At 47.5% G+C, this 15,370-nt stretch overlaps 1 protein-coding gene across 2 annotated transcripts in view; it reads left to right on the top strand.

Annotated features, from left to right (window-relative positions):
- The window catches only part of GLB1L2 (galactosidase beta 1 like 2), a 105,961-nt gene that overhangs the window by 43,602 nt on the left and 46,989 nt on the right, over positions 1-15,370 (top strand). For both annotated transcript variants that reach the window (XM_060250459.1, XM_060250460.1), the window contains one exon: positions 11,853-11,934. In XM_060250459.1, the coding sequence (XP_060106442.1) occupies positions 11,853-11,934 (82 nt within the window). The remainder of the gene's footprint in view (positions 1-11,852; positions 11,935-15,370) is intronic.

Here is a 15,370-nt window from a genome sequence, read left to right as displayed (position 1 = left end):
GTCCCATTTAATGGCAGGAACATTCTCTGACACCTTCAGGCTGTTGAAAACACGGCCATTCCGAGTAGAAGAAAAGCAATCCAGCGAGCCTTGGCCTGGCGGACAGCACCAGGGCTTTCCCTGCGGGAGATTATTTCCACAGCCCGAGCTGCCTCGTAAACCCCCTGTAATCCGAAGCTCAGCGCCGGGCAGGCTAATTTTACTAATGCTTCCCTCCGCTGCCAGCAGAGATCTCGCCTCGGCCCAGGCCTTGGAGCCGGACAACGAGAGCCGACAGACACCCAAATAAGGCCATTTTTAGCTTGGGCAAATCCGCTCTGAGCCACGCCCTCTCGGGCTGGTTCAAAGGTAACACCGTTGCAAGATTTTAATTACCCAGAGCCTCATTAGAGACCAACCGTTGTTTGCTGCTCAGCCCTTTCTTGGGAAGCGATTTCTGCTCTGGGGGCAAAGGCCATCCCAGAGGAGAGGTGTTTACCGAGCATACCGTTGTTCGTGTAGCCAGAGGCTTTGAGAGTCGGATCATAAGGTTGGGTGAGGACGATTCCCGCTGCTCTAAGCGCACCTTCCCCACTCCCTCTTTTTTTTTTTTTGCCGTCAAGTCACAGCTGACTTACGGCAACCACATAGGGTTTTCAAAGCAAGAGGCATTCAGTGGTGTGACCGTGGACTTCCCTGGTGGGCTGCCATCCAAATACAGGCCAGGGCTGACCCTGCTTAGCTTCTGAGATTCGATGAGAACAGGCTAGCCTGGGCCATCCAGGTCAGGGCAGAGGCAGAGAGAGGTGGTTTGCCATTGCCTTCCGCTGCACAGTGCCCCTGGGCTTCCTTGGTGGTCTCCCATCCAGATACAGACCAGGGCCAACCCTGCTTAGCTTCTGTGATTCGATAAGAACAGGCTGGCCTGAGCTATCCAGGTCACGGCCCCAGAGAATACAAAAGAGAGCCAGTTTGGTGTAGTGGTTAAGTGTGCGGACTCTTATCTGGGAGAACCAGGTTTGATTCCCCACTCCTCCGCTTGCAGCTGCTGGGATGGCCTTGGGTCAGCCATAGCTCTCTTATCTGGGAGAACCAGGTTTGATTCCCCACTCCTCCGCTTGCAGCTGCTGGGATGGCCTTGGGTCAGCCATAGCTCTCTTATCTGGGAGAACCAGGTTTGATTCCCCACTCCTCCGCTTGCAGCTGCTGGGATGGCCTTGGGTCAGCCATAGCTCTCTTATCTGGGAGAACCAGGTTTGATTCCCCACTCCTCCGTTTGCAGCTGCTGGAATGGCCTTGGGTCAGCCATAGCTCTCTTATCTGGGAGAACCAGGTTTGATTCCCCACTCCTCCGCTTGCAGCTGCTGGAATGGCCTTGGGTCAGCCATAGCTCTCTTATCTGGGAGAACCAGGTTTGATTCCCCACTCCTCCACTTGCAGCTGCTGGGATGGCCTTGGGTCAGCCATAGCTCTCTTATCTGGGAGAACCAGGTTTGATTCCCCACTCCTCCGCTTGCAGCTGCTGGGACGGCCTTGGGTCAGCCATAGCTCTCTTATCTGGGAGAACCAGGTTTGATTCCCCACTCCTCCGCTTGCAGCTGCTGGGATAGCCTTGGGTCAGCCATAGCTCTCTTATCTGGGAGAACCAGGTTTGATTCCCCACTCCTCCGCTTGCAGCTGCTGGGATAGCCTTGGGTCAGCCATAGCTCTCTTATCTGGGAGAACCAGGTTTGATTCCCCACTCCTCCACTTGCAGCTGCTGGGATGGCCTTGGGTCAGCCATAGCTCTCTTATCTGGGAGAACCAGGTTTGATTCCCCACTCCTCCGCTTGCAGCTGCTGGAATGGTCTTGGGTCAGCCATAGCGCTCATAGGAGTTGTCTTGAAAGGGCAGCTGCTGTCAGAGCTCTCTCAACCCCACCTACCTCACAGGGTGTCTGTTGTGGGGGAGGAAGGTAAAGGAGATTGTGAACTGTTCTGAGACTCAGATGCAGAGTGAAGGTCGGGATATAAATCCAGTATCATCATCATCAGGAAGGGGAAAACTCTCAAAAAATCCAGTAGGAAAACAAAACAAAACATATAATTATTGCAATTACAATAATCCTACATCAACTTTAGTTGAGTTTATTAAATTTATACCCTGCCCTCCCCTTGGTCACAATAGCAATAAAAGATGAACACGTTAGTAATGAAATCAGTCAGTTAATAAAACAATTTTAAACAGTTGGTGCTATTAACAATTTGGTGTTATTCAGTTACCCTGGCGTCAATATTTCCTGGATTCCTCCTGCTGTTCTAGGTCTCGAGGGTCAGCTGAAAGCCAGCCAGAAGAGTATGGTCTTACAGGCCTTGTGGAACTGAGTGAGGTCCCACAGGGCCCTAACCTCTTCTGGGTTCCATATGTTACCATAAAGCGTGCCCTATCCTGAGTGGTCCAGGCTGGCTCAGTCGTATCAGATCTCAGAAACTAAGCAGGGTTGGCCCTGGTTATTCCTTGGATGGGGGACCACCAAGGAAGCTTAGTGTTTCTGTGCTGTGTAATGTAATGTAAAATTTTATTTATATCCCGCCCTCCCCCGCCGAAGCAGGCTCAGGGCGGCTAACAGCATTTCAAGTAAACAATACAATAATAAAAACATTAAATTCACATTAAAATTCACATTAAAAACCAGTCAATAGTCAATAATTAATTAAAACATTCCTAAATTAACACTGGCGGTAAACGTTATTAATCTGGCGGTAAACATTAAATTCAGTTATTGGTGAACGCCTGTTTGAAGAGGGCGGTCTTGCAGGCCCTGCGGAACTGGTCTAAGTTCCGCAGGGCCCGCACCTCCTCTGGGAGTTGGTTCCAGAGTTGTGGGGCCGCAACGGAAAAGGCCCGAGTGCGGGTGCTTTGAAGTTTAACTTCTTTTGGCCCAGGGATATTCAGTCTGCTTTTCCCCACTGACCTATGGAAGGCAATGGCAAGCCATCTTCTTTCACCTCATGTCTCACCAGTAGGGGACCAGAAAGGAACCTTCTACTGGTGAGAGTCCGTCTGGGAGGGCCTGGAGCACCCACCCGACCCCTCTGTCTTCCTTATTAGCAAACCCCATCTTTCTGTGACCCGAGAGATGTGAGGACCCAGACTGTATAGCAACAACAGGTTTATTATAAGTGCTCAAAAACAATAAGTGGTTTGTAAAAAATTTTAGGGCAACGGTGAATATGAAAACAATGAAAGTTAGTACAAAGGCATAAAAGCCCTGATGCGATTAGCCGTACGCTCCCTTCCTCTAATGCCAATAGACTCGCCACCTCGAGGGTGAGGGAACCCTCCTGCTGCAGCCTGTCTCCAGCTCAGCCTTTCCCTGTCTGTAGCTAGCCTTCTAATGCTTTCCTCCCAGGTCCCACCCCTTTGGGCTAGTTTCCCCTCCAAAACTGCTGCCCACCCAATCAGAGGAACAGAAGGGATCCTGGGAAACGTAGACCCTGTAGCTACTCCCAACACAGGCTTCCCTTGAGCCTGTAGGCCTCACTTGGCCTAGAATCATGACAATCTCTTAGCTGTATAGAGTTACCGTTAGTTACTTGTGACTTGATAACACTTCGCCCCCGTACACCATAAAGTGTAACAGTACATTCAGTGAGAGACTCAGTAAGGTAAATCCTTGTTGTCATTCATTTTGAAATGCTTTATGGTTTTGAAACGCTTCATACATACACTACACATGTATGAATTTAAGCCGATGTGGTGGTTACAGCTTCGGTCTGGGGAGTTGTTGTTCAGTCGCACAGTCGAGTCCGACTCCTTGCGCTCTCATGGACCAAGTCACACCAGGCCCTCCTGTCTTCCACCATCCTCCGAAGTCTGCTCAAATTCATGTTTGTTACATCAGTGACACTGTCCAGCCATCTCATCTTTTGCCGCCCCCTTCTTCTTTTGCCTTCTGCCTTTCCCAGCATCAGGATCTTCTCCAGTGAGTGCTTCCTTCTCATTTGGTGGCCAGAGTATTTGAGCTTCAACTTCAGCATCTGACCTTCCAAGGAACAGTCTGGGTTGATTTCCCTTAGGACTGACTGATTGGACCTTCTTGCAGTCCAATGAACTCTTAAGATTCTTCTCCAGCACCACATCTCAAAAGCATCTATTCTTCTGCGCTCGGCCTTCGTTATGGTCCAGCTCTCACAGCCATACATTACTACTGGGACCAATCAGTTGTTCCATATCCCATTCTGACAGTTGCTTCTTGACCCTTATACAGGTTTCTCAGGAGGCATATGTGGTGGTCTGGTACTCCCATCTTTTTAAGGACTTGCCACAATTTGTTGTGATCCACACAATCAAAGGCTTTAGCGTAGTCAATGAAACAGAAATAGACATTTTTCTGGTACTCTCGAGCTTTCTCCATCATCCAGCAAATATTGGCAATTTGATCTCTAGTTCCTCTACCTCTCCGAAACCCAGCTTCTAGTAGTTCTACATACTACTGAAGCCTAGCTTGTAAAATCTTTAACATGACCTTGCTGGCATGTGAAATGAGTGCAATGGTAGAAGAAGAAGATATTGGATTTATATCCCGCCCTCCACTCCAAAGAGTCTCAGAGCGGCTCACAATCTCCTTTACCTTCCTCCCCCACAACAGACACCCTGTGAGGTGGGTGGGGCTGAGAGAGCTCTCCCAGAAGCTGCCCTTGCAAGAGCTATGGGTGACCCAAGGCCATTCCAGCAGGTGCAAGCAGAGGAGTGGGGAATCAAACCCGGTTCTCCCAGATAAGAGTCCGCACACTTAACCACTACACCAAACTGGCTCTCGATAGTTTGAACGTTCTTTGGCATTACCCTTCTTTGGGATTGAAATATAAACTGACCTTTTCCAATCCTGTGGCCACTGTTGTGTTTTCCAAATTTGTTGACATACTGTGTGCATCACTTTAGCAGCAGCATCTTTTAGGCCTTTGAAAAGCTCAACTGGGATACTGTCATCTCCGCTCGCTTTGTTATTAGTAATCCTTTCTAAGGCCCGTTGACTTCACACTCCAGGATGTCTGGCTCAAGGTCAATCTGGGGAGACTCGGGTTCAAATCCCTTCATTCTATGAAACTCTTATGAGAGAGCTCAGTCTGGTTGTTCTTTCAAGGTAACATTCCTCACAGGGTCGCTTTGCAGAGAAAAATGGGGGGGCGGGAGAATGGTGAATGCCAGTCTGGAGGGCTTCTGGGAAGAAGGGCAGGATAAAACTACAATATGAATTAAACACTGATTTGATTTTTGGGGAGGGCGGGCAGGGTGAGAGCAATAGGCTGTTTTTGTGCCCCCAAAACCTTCCATGCAGCTTACAAGGAATCAAAGAAATGTGTCAACCGAGCAAAGTGTAGCAGGAAGAGTAGATTAAAAAAACGCCGTAACCAAGGAGGGTAATAAAGCAATCGGAGATGAAGAAAGCCAAATAGAAATAAATTACAAACCACAGAAATGACTTCAAGGGGAACAAGGAATAACGTGCTCGTTAAAGGGCTAAATCAATTTTAAAAGTTTGGCACCAAAAAGATATCAATGCATCGGGTCCCACGGGTCTGTGCCGCTAGCGGAAGTGCTTTTCTCTAGCGAAGGCACCTTCCCCTGACATAAGTGTTTTGTGTGAGGGAGATTGGTAGTAGAACATGCTTGATTGTCCCCAGTGTTGGCACCTCACTAGGGAGTAGGCTTACCACGTTCCCGCCAGGGGTTTTCCCCGCTTTTGGGGCCTGGCTCCAACCCGTCGCCCCATAACAGGTGGGGGGGGGGAGCTCCAGCATGCTATGACATGCCTGGTGCAATGACATCGCCCTGATTGCGGAACACCCTCTCTAGCAGGATTGCCAAGTCTTACCTGACTCTGGGCAGGGGATTTTATTCACATGTGCTTTGAATGCACAGCGTGATGATGCCACCCAGAAGTGACATTATTGCACCAGGCATGCCGCGCACAGGACACTTGAGCAGTCGGCTTGCTAGAGCATCACAGTGTGCCTGGCGCAATTATGTCACTTCCGAGTGACATCAGTGTGCCGTGCGCTCAAAGCACACATGAACAAAATCTCCTGCCCAGAGCCAGGTAGGACGCAGTTATCCTACTAGGAGGGTGTTCCACAATCAGGGTGCCACCTCTGAAAAGGACTATGTGGTCTCCCTCAAGGGCTAACTCTGTGGCAATCAGAACATAAGAGAAGCCATGTTGGATCAGGCCAATGGCCTATCCAGTCCAACACTCTGTGTCACACAGTGGCCAATATGTGTGTGTGTATGTGTGTGTATACACACACACACACATACGTATATATACTGTGGCTAATAGCCACTGATGGACCTCTGCTCCATATTTTTATCCAATCCCCTCTTAAAGCTGGCCACACACACACATATATACACACACTGTGGCTAATAGCCACTGATGGACCTCTGCTCCATATTTTTATCCAATCTCCTCTTAAAGGTGGCTATGCTTGTAGCTGCCACCACCTCCTGTGGCAGTGAATTCCACATGTTAATCACCCTTTGGGTGAAGAAGTACTTCCTTTTATCCGTTTTAACCTGACTGCTTAGCAATTTCATCGAATGCCCACGAGTTCTTGTATTCTGAGAAAGGGAGAAAAGTACTTCTTTTTCTACCTTCTCTATCCCATGCATAATCTTGTAAACCTCTATCATGTCACCTCGCAGTCAACGTTTCTCCAAGCTAAAGGGCCCCAAGTGTTTTAACCTTTCTTCATAGGGAAAGTGTTCCAACCCTTTAATCATTCTAGTTGCCCTTTTTTGCACTTTTCCCAATGCTAGAATATCCTTTTTGAGGTGCGGTGACCAGAACTGCACACAGTATTCCAAATGAGACTGCACCATCGATTTATACAGGGGCATTATGATACTGGCTGATTTGTTTTCAATTCCCTTCCTAATAATTCCCAGCATGATGTTGGCCTTTTTTATTGCAGACGCACACTGTCTTGACATTTTCAGTGAGTTATCTACCACGACCCCAAGATCTCTCTCTTGATCAGTCTCTGCCAGTTCACACCCCATCAACTTGTATTTGCAGCTGGGATTCTTGGCCCCAATGTGCATTACTTTGCACTTGGCCACATTGAACCTCATCTGTCACGTTGACGTCCACTCGCCCAGCCTCAACAGATCCCTTTGGAGTGGATTTATTTTTATTATATTTGTTTATTTACATTCTGCCCATTCCCCCATTTGGGGGCTCACAGCAGAGTGCCCAGTGAGCTTACGGCCAGAAGGGCAGTGCCAAGATAGTAAACACAGAGGTTTGTGGGATTTCCTCAGTCCATCACAGCAACGTAGGTCTGGGGTTTCCAGTTATTTGCCTGATAAATCATGGGAGACAGGACGTAGTTTTTGGACTCTCTTTCCAGGTGCCACCGGAAATCCTTAGCTTGTCTATTGGGATTTTCTCAGAGCTGAGAAGACAACTTCAGCAATGCCGCGGGTCTTCTGCAGTGTGAAGAGATGGGGAAATCTTGGAAAGGGTTTCAGAACGCAGTATGTAGGAAGGCCATGGTGAGACCCTATCCGTCTGGCCAGTGCATGGTGGAAGCCGTCTGTACTTGGCATATGCCCCAGAATCCTTTGCAACACGCAGAGGCTGCTCAGCAGACGATGCAATACTAAAAGCAGTCTTTAAAGGCAGAGAACTGTATGGCCGTTTGGGGGAAGGGGTCCTGGCTTGGTGATAATGCATAGGAAGGTCCCAGGTTCAATTCCCAGTGCCTTCATTGAAAAGGATCTGGTAGAAAGCAATGTGGAAGGCCTCTGGCTGAAACCCTGGAGAGCCGCTGCCAGTTAGAGCAGACCTCAATGGGCCAATGGGCTGACTTGCTGCAAGGTTTCTTCATCTGTTCAAGTCCACTGTGCCAGCGGAGCCCTTCTGAGCTGTATTTGTTTTATTTTACGTTTGTGTTTTCCGTGTCCCTGGTCTAGATAGCCCAGGCTAGCCCAATCTTATTAGAACATCTGGAGCAGAGGTCCATCAGTTGCTATTAGCCTCAACGTATTGTCAGAACTCTCTGTCTGTCTGGTGCTTGCAGGGAGGGGAGGGGGACAGTGGGAGGGCTTCTAGTGTCCTGGCCCCACTGGTGGTCCTCCTGATGGTACTTGGGGTTTTTGGCCACTGCGTGATGCAGAGTGTTGGACTGGATGCACCATTGGCCTGATCCAAGATGGCTTCTCTTATGTTTTTAACTTGGAAGCTAAGCAGGGTCAGCTTCCTGGTTACTATTTGGACGGGAGACCAAAATGGGAGACCACCAAGGAAGCCAAGGTTTGCTAAGCAGAGGCAGGCAATGACAAACCACCTCTGAATGTCTCTTGCCTTGAAAACCCTGCGGGGTCACTATAAATTGGCTACAACTCATCAACATTATCCACCACCCCCACCACATTCCCCCACCCCCATCTTGGAGATTAAAATACTGTGATGTTTTGAGTAAATGTGTACATATATGTATTTGGGAGATGGAATGGGGTAGATTTCCTGTTTTTTTATGGTTAGGAATGCTAAGTGCTCTGAAAGAGGGCCAAATTGAAGGCTGAAACGTGAGGTGAGATTGTCTTCAAGCCATGTTACTTTCTGGTAGGCACACGATAAATTTGTTTGTATCTTGGTGGGACCCAGACAGAAGCAAACATCTTCCTTTTAAGGATGCTATTTTCCCAGGTTTTCCTTCCTCACCTTCATTCCTATCGCAGGAATCGCCTTTAAAAAAAAAAGCCCAAATAAAATGAGTGATTTTGTTTGCAGGAGCAGTATTTTATGAATTAAAGCCAGTTTGGTTAAGAGTGGTGAACTCTTAATCTGGAGAACCGGGTTTGATTCCCCAGCTCCTCCGCATGTAACTGCTGGTATTATCTTGGATCAGACACAAGTTCTCTCAGAGGAGTTCTCTGAAGAGCAGTTTTTGAAACAGCTCTCTCAGCCCCACCTACCTCACAGGGTGTCTGTTGTGGGGAGGGGAAGGGAAAGGAGACTGTAAGCTGCTCTGAGGTTCCAAGTGAATGGCAGGATATAGATCCAATCTCTTCCTCCTCCTTTTCCTCCTCCTCTTCCTCCTGTTCTTCTTTTTCTTTTTCATAGATATTGGTAACAGCACAAGTATTACTTTGGCGTATTCATTTGAACAGCTGAAATCCTTCCCCATACAAGCAATGCTCTAAGCAGCCCCCCCTGTTTTAGTGATTTTGGGGTGCAATCCTAAACAGGGTTACAGTCTTCTATGCCCATTGATTTCAGCAGACTGAGAAGGGTGCAGTTATGTTAGGATTGTACTACTGGCCCCTGAGCTTTTCCTTAGCCCATATTCAGGAGTGCCTGACCTTGCTGGGGGTAAAGTGTAGATGACCGGGGAAGGCAATGGCAAAGCACCCCGTAGGCATACCAAGAAAATGTCATGATGTGATGTCACTCCAAGGGTTGATAACGGCTTGGTGCTCGCACAGGGAACTACCTTTACTTTTAATGTGCTCTTGTTTTTAACGCGCCACTCGATACTGATATGCAGGTATACCGTTCAGAATATTGTTAATAGGATCAGCCAGCCTCAGCGGTGGCTCCCGTGATAGCAATATTCTAGTGAGAGGAGACAGACTGGGTGTTTGCTCAGCAGTACACCCCTCAGTCATTTCTTTTCTGGGAAGGAAATGGTGCAATGCACCAAAAAAAGGCAAAGGACTCCCCTCCCCCCCCCCTCCACTGCAGTTTATGGAAACTTTTCCCAGTCTTACCAGGAGACTGACGTGGTTTGCAGTGTTAACTTAACCTGCTCACGCTAGGAGTCGGGTTGTTTTTGTCCAGTGGTCTGTCTGACATTCTTCACCTTTATCTCCGTAGGAAAAAAAATTATGAACTGGAGGATCAGGAGGCTTGGAGCAGTATTGCACCGAAGGGAGAATGATGGAGTCAGCAAAGCGAAACAGTTTATAGCAGGGGTGGCCAAACTGTGGCTCTGGAGCCACGTGTGGCTCTTTCACACGTATTGTGTGGCTCTCGAAGCCCCCACCACCCTGTTGACCAGCTTGCAGAAAGCATCTCTCTCTTTCAATCACTTCTCCAGGCCAATCCAGACAATGGCTTGGAGAATGCATTTAAAGTTGCTTTCTTTTCACCTCTCTTCCCCCATCTATTCTCCCCCCCCTCCTTGGACTTCCTGTGGCTCTCGAACCTCTGATGTTCATGTATTACAGCTCTCAAACGTCTGATGTTTATTCTGTGTGGCTCTTACATTAAGCAAGTTTGGCCACCCCTGGTTTATTGGATGCCACATCTCCCCTGTAATGGTAACCTGGGGTGCAGTCATTGCAGAGAGAGAGAGAGAAAGAGAGAGAGCGCGCAGCGTGATGGTAATGTCAAAGTTTTGCATAATCAGGACTGACAACAGTTTTAAAAGGCTTGGTTGATTTACGCTTATCTAAAGGTACACAGAAGAAATAAAAATGAAGAAAATAAAAAATGTCTGCAACTGTTAAATAAAAAGGATTCTACAGTTTTTCCTTTAAAAAAGAAAAGATGATAAACAATGAGTTACAGCAGTCGTGCTCCCGAAAGAGGCATTCCACCTCCTCTTATGCAGGAGGGAATGCCTCTTCTCTTACCCGGGAGGTGGAGAGAATGCCTTGTCTGAGTTTGCGCTCTCTGTCTGCTATTTTTATAGGTGCATGCAGGGTTTTTTTTTTTTTAAAGCAGGAACGCAGTTCCGGCTGATTTGGCGTCAGGGGGTATAAATATGCAAATGAGTTCCTACATAAAAAGCCTTGTGCAAAACAATGGTGACATCAGGGGGTACGGCTTAATATGTAAATAAGTTCTTGTTGAGCTTTTTCTACAAAAGAAAAGCCCTGGGTGCATGTACTTGAAACCTGCAGCCTTGTTAACTGGAGTCATGGTTGCTTGACTGAATTCCACCCTCTGATCGGTGCTTTCTCTGTAGTCCCTTGAAATGTGTTTATCACATGCATTGTCTGCTATTAGCACTTTATTTTTAGTGTTTCTGCTTATGAATGTCTGTCCCCCTCCCCCCATTTGTTTAGAACATGTATATGCTGCCTCTTCCAAGGCCTGCTCAAGGTGGCTCCCAAAATAAAACACTACAATAATATCGTACAAGCAAGCATAAAAAGGATCAGTAATAAGCAGCTGTAAAAACAAGCTGGAGTGCGAAACAACAGCTGGGAAAGTATATTAATAAAATTAAAGGAAAATCTAAGGCAACTTTGAACGTGGAACCTCTCCGCCGAGCCCGGGACTGAACCTAGTTTGGGACCGTGTGAGCTTAGGTCACGTGCCCAGAAGGTGAACAGGGGTGTGCTGTATGTGCCCCAGTGATTCGCTGCCAGTACCAAGCCTTCTGATTGGTTAGGGTTGGAATTGATATCTTCTGGACAACAAAGCTCCTGCTTTGTTCTGGCCTGCAGCTCCAGCAATTGCCTGCGGAGCCCCTGGGACAGAGCCAGGTACAGCTGTGTCGGGTTCAAAGATGACGAGTACCAACTTATTTATTTTACTTCATTTGTACCCCGCCTTTCTCCCAGAGCTGCTCACAACAACCCTGTGAGGTCGGTCAGGCTGAGAGAGTGTAACTTGCCTTGGGTCACCCGGCGAGTTTCCATGGCATGAGTGGGGATTTGAACCTGGGTCTCCCAGGTAGCAGCGCAGCATTCTGAACCACTACAATGCGCTGGCTGTCGTGTATCTGCCGAAGGGAGCCTTGACTTTTGAAAACCCCGAAATCTTGTTGATCTCTTGAGGTGCTCCTGGATTCGAATTGTGCTCTTCTCCTTCAGGCCAACATGTCGATCCTTGAAAACTAGAGTACCAACATAGCGATTCTTTCTTCCTACAGGCCCTGATAAGCCGGGGGATAGTGGAGATGCTGATGACGTCAGACAACAAGGATGGACTGTCAGCAGGCTTGGTGGAAGGAGGTATGTAGTTCTACAGCAGGGGTGGCCAAACTGAAGCTCAGGAGCCACATGTGGCTCTTTCACACATATTGTGTGGCTCTTGAAGCCCCCTCTGTTGGCTGGCTTGGAGAAGGCGTTTAAAAGTTGCTTTCTTTCCACCTCCCTCTCTTCTCCCTCCCCATCTATTTTCCTTCCTTCCTTCCTTCCTTCCTTCCTTCCTTCCTTCCTTCCTTCCTTCCTTCCTTCCTTCCTTCCTTCCTTCCTTCCTTCCTTCCTTCCTTCCTTCCTTCCTTCCTTCCTTCCTTCCTTCCTTCCTTCCTTCCTTCCTTCCTTCCTTCCTTTGTCTTGCGGCTCTCAAACATCTGACAATCATGTCTTGTGACTCTTAAACATCTAATGTTTATTCTATATTGCTCTTACGTTAAGAAAGTTTGGCCATCCCTGTTCTACAGTGTTTTGAGATGAGGTAGGACAAGATGAGGCCAGAAATGGAGGTGGTAAATAGGTTGATGCGTATGCTACGTCAATCACATCTTTGACAGAGTATCTTTTTCCCCTGACCACAATTAATGGGCCAGACTTCAAAGGGGGGGGAGAATAGGTAGCCGCCTTTGCGGTAGTCTACAGGGCTTTTTTTGTATCAGGAAATCCTTTGCATATTAGGCCAAACCCCCCCCCCCCCGATATAGCCTGGAGCTTACAGTAGGCCCTGTGCTAAGAGCCTGTAGATTCCAGGAGGATTGGCTACATCAGGGGTGTGTGGCCTAATATGCAAAGGAGTTCCTGCTACAAAAAAAGCCTTGGCAGTAGAGGAAATGTACAAGCCTAAAGTCTCAGTCTACATAATTCAGATGGAGTCTGGATTCCCCCCAACCCTCTGTTGTTAGGCTGTTAGTCCTGTCATGCCATCTGACCCTCTTCTGTAGCTGGCATTGTGCCTACAGTTCTCTTTAGACCATATGTCCTTAGATTGCTGGGTACGTCGATGGATGAGTTGTGGCTCAGTGGAAGAGCATTTGCTTGGCATGCAAAAGGTGCCAGGCTTAATCCCTGGCTTCTCCAGTCAGAACACATAAACGCATAAAGCTGCTTTTTACTGAATCAGACCCTCGGTCCATTGAAGTCAGTATCGTCGCCTTGACCTGGATAGACCAGGCAAGCCCCATCAGGGAAACTAAGCAAGGCCAACTCTGGTAAGTACTTGGATGGGTGACTTCCAAGGAATACCAAGGTCAGGATGCAGAGGCAGGCAATAGAAACTACCTCTCTGAATGTCCAAGCCCCCCGAAGGGGTCACCAGAAGTCAACCATGACTTTCAGGCACACACACACACACACACTTTTTAAAATGTCAGTCTTGTCTACTAAGATTAGCAGTGGGTTTCCAGGGTCCCAGACTGAGTTCTTTCATATCACCTATGGTCTAATGCAGGGGTGAGGAACATTTTTCTGCTGAGGGCCATATGGATATTTAGAACATCATTCGCGGGCCATAAAAATTATCAACTTAAAAAAACAGCACACCTTTTTCCTAGCCAGGCAATGATGGTCAGCTGACATCTCCAGACAGCTAGCAGGGAAATGAAAACAGCTTTTACCTACAAAAGGGTTCCCCGCCCCTTACCAGAAAAGACAAAGCACAATCGATCTTCTGGCCAGGCTGGACAAATTAGAGAGGAGGCTTTGCCTGGTGAGAGCGGATCCAGTTGTGCAGAGTGATGGAGAAGCTGTAGAAACTCTTGTAGAAACTCTGGGGAGCTGCTGCCAGTTCAGTGGGAGGGCTTCCAGTGTCCTGGCCCCACTGATGGACCGCCTGATGGCACCTGGGGTTTTTGGCCACTGTGTGACACAGAGTGTCGGACTGGATGGGCCATTGGCCTGATCCAACATGGCTGCTCTTATGCTCAGTGAGACAAGAGTGTCTTTGCTGTATTAGCAGACTGATTCCATATAAGGCAGCTTCTTGTGTTTATGGGATGCATGTGTGATTTGTGATTCCAGAAAATGGGTTTATGTGCGTTTGTGGAATTTGGGTATGCACAAGCACACAAATTATTAGAAAATGTACAGCCTGCCTTTCTAATTCAATAGATTTATTTAATTTACTTACTATTTATTGACCTTTATTTATTGAAGTTTATTTATTGTCCTCACCCTATCTGAAATGAGCAAGGAAACAGTTTCTGGGATCGCAGCTATGACCTTTCTGCCCCGTGGGAACCAGAGCAGCTTCCATCATTCTTTTCTCCTCCGTTTTATCCTCACAACCGCCCTGTGAGGTAGATCAGGCAGAGAGAATATGGTAAGCTTCCATGGCATAAGCGGGGATTAAAACCTGGCTCTTCACTGCTTTGTTGTTGTTGTTCAGTTGCACAGTTGAGTCCGACTCTTTGCGACCCCACGGACAAAGTCATGCCAGGCCCTCCAGTCTTCCACCATCCTCCGAAGTCTGCTCAAATTCGTGTTTGTTACATCAGTAATGCTGTCCAGCCATCTCCTCTTTTGTTGTCCCCTTCTTCTTTTGTCTTCTGTCTTTCCCAGGGTCTTCTCCAATCTCATTTGGTGGCCAAAGTATTTGATGCCAGTGCAACCTTCTCATTTGGTGGCCAAAGTATTTGAGCTTCAGCTTCACCATCTGACCTTCCAGGGAACAGTCAGGGTTGATTTAGGACTGACTGATTTGATCTTCTTGAAGTCCAAGGGACTCTCAAGATTCTTCTCCAGCACCACAGCTCAAAAGCATCTATTCTTCTGCGCTCGGCCTTCCTTATGGTCCAGCTCTCACAGCCATGCATTACTACTGGGAATACCATCGCTTTGACTAGTCAGACTTTTGTTGGCAGGGTGATGTCTCTACTTTTTATTATACTACCCAGGTTCACAATAGCTGTCCTCCCAAGGAGAAAACATCTTTTAATTTAAACATCTTCGCCACTACACTGTGCTGAATATTTAGGGCAGTTTATAAAAACTATATAATTACAAGCTATAGGCATACGGTACAGGAGTCTGTGCAATTCCCCCACCCCGTTCTCATAAAAGGGTAGCCTCTCTCCTCTTTTAGCAAAGTCTGCATCAGCTTTAAAAAGGAAAGGGAAAAAAATGTGATTAATAACGTCTTAACCAGAATGCAACTCACATCTGCAACAGCGGCTGATTTTTAGCAGGAAAGCTGAAACACTCGAAACCTCTCTGGATTAAGTTTAATGGGCTGAAATTGCTTTTTTGTATTTTTAAATCAAAAACAATTTTCCTCCGGTGCAAGCCACTTACATTTTCTTAAACAACTCGCTGCGCCCTTTTCTTATTAAATTGGAGCTTAATACCTGACGGTTTAATTAAAGCCCTGCACGCCAAAATTACAGGCTGGGAATTGGACCCGTCCGGAACAGCTTGTAAATGAAAGGCGAGAGCTTGGACAGGCCAAAGCGGCGGAAGCCGCCTTCTCCCCAGAGCT

The sequence above is a fragment of the Heteronotia binoei genome, chromosome 12 (assembly GCF_032191835.1).
Source record: "Heteronotia binoei isolate CCM8104 ecotype False Entrance Well chromosome 12, APGP_CSIRO_Hbin_v1, whole genome shotgun sequence".
Classification (NCBI taxonomy): Eukaryota; Metazoa; Chordata; class Lepidosauria; order Squamata; family Gekkonidae; genus Heteronotia; species Heteronotia binoei.
Note: the sequence above shows the minus strand (reverse complement) of the source record. Positions and strands in the feature narration are given on the sequence as shown.